Source organism: Nyctereutes procyonoides, unplaced genomic scaffold (genome assembly GCF_905146905.1).
Source record: "Nyctereutes procyonoides isolate TBG_1078 unplaced genomic scaffold, NYPRO_anot_genome, whole genome shotgun sequence".
Lineage (NCBI taxonomy): Eukaryota > Metazoa > Chordata > Mammalia > Carnivora > Canidae > Nyctereutes > Nyctereutes procyonoides.
The window spans coordinates 55,459,908-55,470,964 of NW_026575131.1; the positions used below are offsets into that span (position 1 = coordinate 55,459,908).

General features: G+C 56.2%; 1 protein-coding gene across 2 annotated transcripts; it reads right to left on the reverse strand.

The window, feature by feature from the left end:
- Nucleotides 1-1,890: 1,890 nt before the first annotated feature.
- EBI3 (Epstein-Barr virus induced 3) lies at nt 1,891-10,613 on the reverse strand. 2 transcript variants are annotated; one of them, XM_055344379.1, is made up of 5 exons: nt 10,242-10,613; nt 9,486-9,606; nt 7,236-7,414; nt 5,196-5,353; nt 1,891-2,312 (listed from the first exon to the last, which is right to left on the reverse strand). In XM_055344379.1, exons 1-5 carry the CDS (start codon nt 10,306-10,308, stop codon nt 2,160-2,162), a joined length of 678 nt encoding a protein of 225 aa, XP_055200354.1. In that variant the 5' UTR covers nt 10,309-10,613; the 3' UTR covers nt 1,891-2,159. The 2 variants fall into 2 exon arrangements, with proteins under 2 accessions (XP_055200354.1, XP_055200353.1); XM_055344378.1 differs by having other exon boundaries at nt 9,486-9,609.
- Nucleotides 10,614-11,057: the final 444 nt, after the last annotated feature.

Below are 11,057 nucleotides of genomic sequence, written 5' to 3' on the forward strand. Positions count from 1 at the left end.
GCACACACACACAGACATCAGCTCCCAAACCCACCTCCCCTGCACACACACACACACACACACACAGGCACCAGCTCCTGCACCCACCTTCCCTGTACACACACACACACACACACACACAGGCACCAGCTCCTGCACCCACCTCCCCTGCACACACCTCCCCTGCATGCACACACACAGGCACCAGCTCCCGCACCCACCTCCCCTGCACACACACACAGACATCAGCTCCCACACCCACCTCCTCTGCACACAAACACACACACACACACAGACACCAGCTCCTGCACCCACCTCCCTTGCACGCACACACAGACATCAGCTCCCACACCCCCCTCCCCTGCACACGCACACACATCAGCTCTCACACCCAAACACCTGGTAAGGGAATCTGTGGACAGTGCAACAGGGCAGTGTTGGGATACGGGAGAGAAAGGGCACCTGAGATGGCGTGTCAGCTTCCCGTGGCAGCTGCAGGGTCATCACGAGCTCAGTGTCCTGAAACCACACGTGTTTATTACTCTGTGGTTAGAAGCTCAGAGGTCTAGAGTTGGGGCGCCTGGTGGCTTGGTTGGTTGAGCGTCGGATACTCGCTCTGAGCTCAGGCCATGATCTAGGGTGGCCACGCTGAGCCCTGCATCAGGCTCTGCGCTCAGCTTGAGAGTCTCCCTCTGCCCCTCCCCCTCCTGTGTGTTTTTTTTTCTCTCGTGCACATGCACATGGGTGGGGGCGGGAAGGAGTTTAAAGCAATGGGAGTTGGGGGGGTCGGTTCCAGGGCAGAATCTATTTCCTTGACTTTTCCAGCCTCCAGAGGCCACTCACACGCCACAGCCCACGGCCTGGCCTCACTCTGGCCTCTGCTTCTGTCGTCACATCACCTTCTCACCCTCTGTCTGACCCTTGTCATTAGGCCACCTGGACCACCTGCCTTGATGACCATCAACTTGATGCGGGATATTACATTAAATTAAGGACCCTCAAGACTCTAATCCCTTCCGCTAAGTCCCCTTTGCCCTGTAAGGGGCTGTATTCCCACATTCTGGGGTCTAGGAGGCGGCTGTCTTTTGGGGGCCGTGACTGTGCTGGCCACACAGGAAGTGGTCAGGAAAGGCTTCTCGGAGAAGGTGACCTTCGAGATTAGACCCGAGTGAAAATCATGGAGAAGCCCAGTGGATTTTCTCCATCCCCCAGTCCTGGCTGCTTTGCCTCCTCCCAGAGAAATCTTCCCCAATCCCATGTCCTGTTTGCGTCCAGCCATAGCGGGGCTCACCCGCGGGCAGCTTTTCAGGAGGCAGCTGTACTGAACTACCGAACTGACTGGATCTCAGCCCCCAACCTCACCCCACCCCAGGCCGACACCCCCTGCTGCCAGCCCCAGGCTCCTCCTCCTCTGGTCCAGCCCTGACCCCATCCATGGGAGTGCGGATTTGCTGTATGTCCTGCCCCATCCTCTCCTCTCTGGGCCTCCGCTGCGTCTGTTGAAAGAAGGGAGCTGGGACGCCTGGTGCCTCAGCGGTTGAGCATCTGCCTTTGACCTGGGGTGTGATCCAGGCCCGGGATTGAGTCCCTCACCGGGCTTCCTGCATGGAGCCTGCTTGTCTCTCTGCCTATGTCTCTGCCTCTTTCTCTCTGTCTGCTGTGAATAAATAGATAAAATCTTAAAAAAAGGGCAGCCCGGGTGGTGCAGCGGTTTAGCGCCGTCTTCAGTCCAGGGCGTGATCCTGGAGACCCGGGATCAAGTCCCGCGATGGGCTCCCTGCATGGAGCCTGCTTCTCCCTCTGCCTGTGTCTCTGCCTCTCTTTCTCTCTTTCTGTGTCTCTCATGAATAAATAAATAAAATATTAAAAAAAACTTAAAAAAAAAAACCAGAAGGGAGGAGGAGTCCCGATGTCGGCAACGACAATCTTTTTCTAGTTAAACAATAAAGAAAATCACACGTTCACAGCTCACAGAGCTCTGTGTACATCCCCATTTCACAGATTGACAAACTGAGGCTCAGAAAGACAAAGTCACTTGTCCAAAGTCGCGCAGGAACTTGGCAGCAGCGAACCCAGGCCAGTTGGGTCCCATCCATCCTTGAGTGGGTGGCAGCAGGGCAGGGGGGTGGCGCATATGTTGGGAGCCAGCCCCTCTTCTGGGGGGTGCTGGGAAGCCCCCGCTACTTGCCCAGGGGTGTGGAGGGAGCAGCAGGGAGACTCCAGTCGCTCGACTCCCCGTAGTCGGTGAGGTCCTGAGCAGCCACCTGGATGCAGTACCTGGCTTGGGGTCTCACAGCTCTGAAGGTGAAGGACGTGGTTTCAATAGGCCCCACCTGGGAGGGAGCAGAGGCCGGAGGCTGGGTCAGTGGGGACGCGGAGTCTGGTCCCGGCGCCACCCTAACCAGCGTGCCCGCAGCCCCCTCCCCGTCCTTGGCCCCAGAGCCACCCGTTCAGGACTCCTCTGTGGACCGCACGACGCCCACCGCCAACACCCCGCTCCTCCTCCCGGCCCCAGCCTGAGCCTCTGGGATCGGCCCTCCTTCCGGGTCCCCCTCATCCCCAGAACAGAAGGACCGACCCCGATGTCCCAGCGGCCCCCCTGCCCCCCACCCAGGGCAATTTCCTGGCCCCAGATCCAAGTGTCCTGACTTGTGTCTCCCTCCCCGCTGTGTCCTGGGGCGTCCGGAAGCTCGCAGGATGTGGCGGTTTATGTTTATACGTTTAGAATAACTAGCGGTCGCATGACTGCGAATGTACGCAAGGCCACTGCCTTCTGCAGCTGTTTGAGTCTCACGGCTTGTGAATTGTCTTTTTTTTTTTAATTTTTATTTACTTATGATAGTCACAGAGAGAGAGAGAGAGAGGCAGAGACACAGGCAGAGGGAGAGGGAGAAGCAGGCTCCATGCACCGGGAGCCCGACGTGGGATTCGATCCCGGGTCTCCAGGATCGCGCCCTGGGCCAAAGGCAGGCGCCAAACCGCTGCGCCACCCAGGGATCCCGTGAATTGTCTTAATCTAAAAATTGCCGAAATTGGGGCACCTGGGTGGCTCAGTCAGAGTGTCTGACTCTTGGTTTCAGCTCAGGTCACGATCTCAGGGTGGGAGTCGGCTTAAGATTCTCCAGGACGCCTGGGTGGCTCAGTGGTTGAGCTGCTGCCTTTGTGACCCCGGGGTCCTGGGATCGAGACCTGCATTGGGCTCCCTGCAGGGAGCCTGCGTCTCCCTCTGCCGGTGTCTCTGCCTCTCTCTATGTCTCTCGTGAATAAATAAATAAAATCTTAAAAAAAAGTCACCCTGATTCTCACCTTAAAAAAAAACTGCAGGGATCCCTGGGTGGCGCAGCGGATTGGCGCCTGCCTTTGGCCCAGTGCGCGATCCTGGAGACCCGGGATCGAATCCCACATCGTGCTCCCGGTGCATGGAGCCTGATTCTCCCTCTGCCTGTGTCTCTGCCTCTCTCCCTCTCTCTGTGACTATCATAAATAAATAAAAATTAAAAAAAATTTAAAAAAAAAAAAAAAAAACTGCAAAAAAAAAAAAACCCAAAAACAAAAAAAAAAAACAGGGGCTCCGGGCTGGCTCAGTTGGTAGAGCATGCAACTCCTTTTTTTTTTTTAATTATTTATTTGAGAGAGAGAAAGAGAGAAAGAGCAGGGGGAGGGGCAGAAAGAGAATCTTAAGCAGATTCTGTGTTGGGCACAGAGCCTGACGTGGGGCTTTTTTCATGGCCCTGAGATCATGACCTGAGCCAAAACCAAGAGTCAGATGCTTAACCAATTGTGCCAACCGGGTGCTGAGAGCATGGAATTCTTGCCCTTAGGGTTGTGAGTTCGAGCCCCATGCTGCATGTAGAGGTTACTTAGAAATAAAATCTTAAAAAATGTAAAAATTGAAATTATAATAAAATCAAAATTTATATACATATAAATAAATTGCAAACATATTTCAAATAAAATTAATGGGGGCACCGAGGTGGCTCGGTTGGTGAGGCATCTGCCTTTGGCTCAGGTCAGGATCGCAGGGTCCTGGGATGAAGCCCTGCATCGGCTCCCTGCTTCTCCCTCTCCCTCTGCCTCTCCGCCTGCAGGTCCACGCGTGCAAGCGCTCTTGCTCTCAAAGAAATAAAATCTTTAAAATAAAATAACACTAAATAGGGCAGCCCGGGTGGCTCAGCGGTTTAGCGCCACCTTCATTCCAGGGCCTGATCCTGGAGTCTGGGGATCGAGTCCCACGTCGGGCTCCCTGCATGGAGCCTGCTTCTCCCTCTGCCTGTGTCTCTGCCTCTCTCTCTGTCTCTCATGAGTAAATAAATAAAATCTTAAAAAAAAATAACACTAAATAACATTTAAAAGCCAGCTCCTTGGCGACTGCCCACATTGCAGTTGCTCAGCAGCCACAGGTGGTTCGTGGTACAATTTAGTCGGTGCAGATGTAGCACAATTCCATGGCCCCCGAAAGTCCTACGGGCCAGGGTTGTGGGAGCCTCCACCCTGCAGGCGCTCAGCTCCTGGGGCTGCCATCCCAGGCTGGTGCACGGCTGACCTCCGACACTCAGCAATACTCCTGCCTTATTTATCTTTCACTTTGTACAACTTTAAAACAATATTGATGTTTTTAATCAAGGTGCAATTCACCGGGCATAAAATCAACCAGTGAAAGTGGACAATCCCACGGCATCGAGTGCATTCACAATGTTGTGCCACTGTCCACGACCTTCTTGTTCCAGAAGCTTCTGTCACCCCAAAAGGAAGCCATGTCCTCATCCACCATCTCTCCCCACCCTCCCCAGGCCCTGGCAGCTAGACCCCCCTTCCTGTCTGTGCAGGGGCCCATCCTGGGCATGTCACACGCATGGACTCACGCACGTGGGGCCTCCTGTGTCTGGTCCCCTCTCTGAGCATCATAGGCTCAGGCCTGTGCCCCGGTGGCACATGTGAGCGCCTCGCCCCTGTTCCTGGCCAAATGACAGGCCTGCACGTGGGTGAATACGTGTGTTAATCTATTCACCTGTCGACAGACATCTGTGCAGTTTCTGCCTTTCAGCTGCTGGAATGGTGCTCCCATGAACACCGGGTGCCAGGCTTTGTCTGCGCTCCCATTCGCTGTCCTTTGAATGCACAGGCAGGAGCCCAATCTCTGGGCCCCCGGGAGTGGCCCCCACGCACGTGCTGGCCCCTCTCCCCGGGGCCCCTCAGCCTCCCTTGGTCCCCCTCACCTGGCGGAAGCGGGGGGATCCGTGATGCTTGTATCGGATCCAGTACTTGAGCGAGAAGAGCTCTGGGAAGGGCCAGGACCGGGGCGGCTCCCACTGCACCCACAGCCGCTGCCCAGGGAGGACGCTCAGGCGGACGCCTTCAGGAGGGTCGGGCTTGACTGACAGACAGCAGGATGCGGGGTCAGGGGCTGGCAGGCTAACGCCTCCTTCCAGCCAGCCAGCCAGTGTCCACTGAGTGTCCAGGGGTGTCCTGGACGCCAAGGACACGGCGCTGACCACCACAAGCCCAGCCCCTGTCCTGGAGCTCAGCCCATCAGGGCAAAAGATGGGAAACACGAAGCAAACGCATGGGTGATGAGGAACAGGGAAGAAAGATCGAGAGCGCGAGGAGAGTGGGTTGCGTGGATTTTTGAGATGTAGCTCACAGACTGCAAACACACACACACATACCCCGGTTAAAGCATACAGATCCGGGGTCGTCATACGTTCACAGAGTTGTGCAACGTTCACTAAATCTAGAACATTCCATCACCCCAAAAAGAAACCCCGTCCCATCAGCATCGCTGCCTCACAACCACTAATGCACTTCCCATCCATGGACAAGCCCATCCTGGACGTGTCACCCCCGTGGACTCACGTGGGGCCTCCTGTGTCTGGTTCCCTTCCTGAGCATCGTGGGCTCGGGGCTCGTCGTGGGCTCGGGGTAGCATGTGCAGGCGCCTCCCTCCCGCCCGTGACTAATGTTCCAGAATGTGGATGGAGCACCTTTGTGTATCCGTTCATCTGCTGATGGGCACTTATGTAGTTTCCACTTTTTGTCTAGTACGGATAATGTTGCCGTGAACGTTAGCGCACAAGTTTCTGAGCATGTGTGACTTCATTCCTCGGGGGTAATTCACCCAGAACTGGAGTTGCTGCCTTATATGATCACACATGCTTAACCCTTTGAGGGGCTACCAGGCTTTCTTAATAAGCACCAGCAACATGCGAGGGGTTGCAGTCTTTAAATAATGTGCTCGGGGAGGGCTCACTAAGGAGATGATGTCTGAGTAGAGACGTGAAGGAGGCGAGGAAGTGAACTGTGTGGAGATCTGGGGGAAGAGGGTTCCAGGTAGAGGCCTCAGCTGGTGCAAAGGTCCTGGGGCAGGACCTGCCTAGGGTGTTGGAGCAACAAGGAGACGTGTGTGGCTGGAGAAGAGTAAGTGATGAAGGGAGGCCTGGTGGCTCAGTTGGTTGGGCGTCTGCCTTCGGCTCAGGTCATGATCCCAGGATCCTGGGATCAAGTCCCACATGGGGCTCCCTGCTCAGCGGGGACTCTGCTTCTCTCTCTGCCCCTCCACCCGCTCTCTCTCTCAAAAATAAATAGATAAAATATTTTTAAAAAACCCTCATCCAGGGATCCCTGGGTGGCGCAGCGGTTTGGCGCCTGCCTTTGGCCCAGGGCGCGATCCTGGAGACCCGGGATCGAGTCCCACATCGGGCTCCCGGTGCATGGAGCCTGCTTCTCCCTCTGCCTATGTCTCTGCCTCTCTCTCTCTCTCTGTGACTATCGTAAATAAATAAAAAAAAAAAGCCTTTAAAAAAAAAAAAAACCCTCATCTTGAAAAAAACAGAATGAATGAATAGGACAGAGGGAGGAGGAGAGGACAAGGAGGGGACGGGGCAGGTCGTGCAGGGCCTGGGGGGCCTCGGAGCCTCGGGAAGGACTTGGGTTTCTACCCCAGGCAGGTGGGAGCTCTGAAAGGTGGACAGAGGAGGTCGGGACCTGACTCGGGTGCTCAGGGGCGGGGAGGACTCCGCGGGGAGGACGGCCGGGGACCCGGGCCGAGGCGACTGCACTGGTCGGAGCAATGATGGAGACAGAGCCAGGTGCGGGCTCAGTGTGGGGAGAAGTGGGCGGCTTCCTTCCTGTAAAGGTGGAGCCAACAGGACCCCGGGTGGACAGACAGGACGGAGGGCAGGAGGCGGGTGGTGGGAGCGCGGAGGGGCAGGAGCAAGCTGACGGCCCCCACCCCTCTCCCCGCCACTGGCCACACTCACTGAGCTGCTCTGGGACAAAGGGCACGAAGCTGCTGCTGCTGCCCCAGGGCCGGATCGCTGTGACGTTGAGGACGTAGGGCACCATGGAGAACATGTGGACGTCGGGGATGGTGCAGCTGGTGGCCTCGGGTGTCTGCTGCAGGCAGGGCCGGCTCTCCCCGTGGGCAGCCACACCGAGCCTGGACACACAGGGGCAGCGTCAGGGCCCCGGCCCTTGCTGCAGGTCGGGCCTGCCCTGGACACTGCTCGGCAGTGCTCAGGGACGGGGCTGGGACACTGCTGCTGGCCGTGTGACCCTGGGTGGGGGGCGGTGCTCACCCCAACCCCACAGAGCCTGTGCGACCCAGGGTGGGGAGGGAACGCCCCCCACGGAGATGCAGGGGCCCAGAGTGTACAGGTCTCTGGAACATCCACACTCCAGCTTTGCGACTGCAATATTTCCAACTCTAGGGACTCACAGACTCTGGAATAAGAGTCTGATTGTCCTGAGTTCTGAGGCCCCAAGATTTTGGACTCTAGAGACAAGCTCAGCACTTTGCATACAGCCTTCCAGAACATTCCACGTGCTCCAAATGCGCTGTCACATGCAGTAGTCACTGCCTACGAGTGGTTGTCCACACTTCAAAATGTGGCTGGTGCAACCAAGGGCGGCTTTTTATCTACCCTCCATGTCCAGATTCCAGCCATCAGCAAACGTGAAAAGGTTGTTCAGGACCATCCAGGTGGGGGACTCTACTTCCCCAACCACAAATTTTATAAAATCTAATCAGAGATCAAGAATTTCCAGTGAAAGTTTAGCATGTGAGCTGAAAAGTGCCCTATGTGTAAAATGCACACGGAATCTTGGGCTTAGTACAAAAAGAATGCAAAATATCTCACTATTTTTTTAAAATATATTTTTTGTGGGATCCCTGGGTAGCGCAGCGGTTTGGCGCCTGCCTTTGGCCCAGGGCGCGATCCTGGAGACCCCGGATCGAATCCCACGTCGGGCTCCCGGTGCATGGAGCCTGCTTCTCCCTCTGCCTGTGTCTCTGCCTCTCTCTCTCTCTGTGTGACTATCATGAATAAATAAAAATTTAAAAAAAATAAAAAATAAAAAAATAAAATATATTTTTTGAAATATTTATTTATTCAGAGAGAGAGGGGCAGAGACACAGGCAGAGGGAGAAGCAGGCTCCATGCAAGAAGCCCGACTTGGGACTCAATCCCAGGTCTCCAGGATCACACCCCGGGCTGCAGGCGGCACTAAACCGCCGCGCCACCGGGTCTGCCCTAATTTTTAAAATATTGATTACATGTTGAAATTATCCTGCTTTTTTTTTTTTAAGATTTGATTTGTTTATTCATGAGAGACACACAGAGAGAGACAGGCAGAGGGAAAAGCAGGCTCCATGCAGGGAGCTCGACATGGGATTCGATCCCGTGTCCCTAGGATCACGCCCTGGGCCAAAGGCGGCGCTAAACCGCTGGGCCACCTGGGAGGCCCAAAGTGATCCTGCTTTAATCCTACTGAATAACATTGGCTTCTATTATAAACTTAAATATATAAATTGTATGTAAGCATGTTAAGTTACACGCAACCCCATTTTTTTTTTAAAGATTTTATTTATTTATTCATGAGAATACACAGAGAGGAGAGAGAGAGGCAGAGACACAGGCAGAGGGAGAAGCAGGCTCCATGCACCGGGAGCCCGATGTGGGACTCGATCCCGGGTCTCCAGGATCGCGCCCTGGGCCAAAGGCAGGCGCCAAACCGCTGCGCCACCCAGGGATCCCCACACGCAACCCCATTAATGAAATATTTGGAATATTTAGATGTTGCTGAAGAAAATATATTGAGGGATGCCTGGGTGGCTCAGTGATTGAGCATCTGCCTTTGGCTCAGGTCGTGATCCCCAAGGTCCCAGGATCGAGTCCCACATCGGGTTCCCCACAGGGAGCCTGCTTCTCCCTCTGCCTGTGTCTCTGCCTGTCTCTGTGTGTCTCTCATGAATAAATAAATCAAATCTTTCTTAAAAATACTGAAATTAACTCCATTTCTCTTTCCTTTTTAGAATGTGGCTTCTAGAAGGTTTTGAACTCAGCATGTGACTCACAAGTTGTATTTTAGGAAGTATATTCCTATTGGCCGGGGCTGCTCTGGAATCCGGGAGGGTTTTGGGTGCTCACTGGGCCTCCAGCTGTTCAGGCCGCAGGGCGCCCGGCCCCGCCCCGCGAGAAAACCCCCGGGGACCCTCCCCGCACTCTGACCTGTACGTGGCAATGAAGGATGTGGGCGTGGCGGAGCGTGGAGCAGGCGGCAGGGTCCAGAAGCAGTCCACGGCAACTGGGTACCTAGAGGCCCGGCACCGCACTCGGGGCTGGGTGGGGGCTGCTGGGGCCCCGGAGGGAGAAGGAGCCGCGTGAGCCTCCACGCCACCTTCCCTCGGGATTGTCTGAGCCCTGAGCATGCTCAGCCCCAGCTTCCCTGCCAGCCGGCGCCAGGCACACAGTAGGTGCCTAATAAAGGTTTGTGGCGCGAATGAATAGGTGAACGAGAGACGGCTGCATCATCTCTCGCCTCCACTACAGCCTGCGGAGGCAGGGAGTATTAGCCCATTTTCCAGATGGGAAAACTGAGGTTTCGAGGGCCACACGGGGGGGGGGGCGGGGGAGCCCCGGTGGGAGGGAGCTGTCTTACTGTAGCCCCTCTTCCCAGCAGCTTTGTTTAGTAGCACATGGAACAAATGCATGTAATTAAAATGTCTCCTTCTCTCCCTTCTCCCTCCCTGCCTCCCTCTCTCTCTCTGTCCCTGCTGTCGCTGCCACTTTCTGGTGTCACTTGCAGGGGCAACTCGTCCTGTGTCTCAGTCTCCCCATCCATGCCATGGGATGGTAACCCCCTCCCACCAGTGGGTGATCCAGTAGGCGTGAGAGCTCCCGCCCCAGCCCAGAATATTCCGTGGTACACAGTCCAACTCCAGTTTCCAGGCAATGCCCCCCAAGCCCCCGGCGGATCACACGTACCTTCTCTCCCTCGGCAGGGTGAGCAGCCCACCCAGAGGGCGAGCACCAGCAGAAGGCCTGGGGCCATGAGTCGGCGGGCTCTGCTGTCCCCCGAGCACCTCCGGGAGGCAGGGGACTCGGGTCCCACCAGAGGAGGAAGCGCAGCACCCGGTCAAAGCCCCCACACTTCCCCTCTCCCGGGGTCTGGCTCCTTGGCTGGTTTGCGGTTTGCTGGGCCAGCAGAGCTGAGCGGGTGGTGGCGGAGGAGCCCTGGTCCCTTCACCTGTCACTGCTGGGCACAGGGTTCCGGAGGCCCTGAGGGTGGAGGCGGGAGAGGAGGCTTCGAGAAAGAGAGAAGTGGAGACCCCGTGGCCTTTCCCACAACAGCCTGACTGCCAGTCCTTCCTTCCGGCTTCAGGGAAGACATGGATGGGAAAACCCCAGGAGGGGACCGATGACAGGGTGAAGGTTGAGAAAGGACAGTGTGGGGAGAGACACAGAGATGGAGAGAAGAGAGGGGGATGGGGACAGCGTTGGGAGCCTGTGAGCCAGTGGCAGAAACACAAGAGACCGACACCGGGTGAAGAGAGACGCAGGCAGGACACGGAAGTGGCCCCTGCACTCGCCGACCACAGTGCAGGGACCCATCCTGGCCAGCGCTCCATGCTCAGGGCCACAGAGACAGAAACAGGGCCCTGGGGAGGCAGCCCCACCTGCGGGACCTACTCTGAGCCACAGGGACCCCGAGGGATAGGCTGGGCCCTTACAGACACGGTGCCCACCCTGGACACTCAAGGAAAGCCTGGGGACAGGCCACATTCCCGCCTCCCCCGCCTT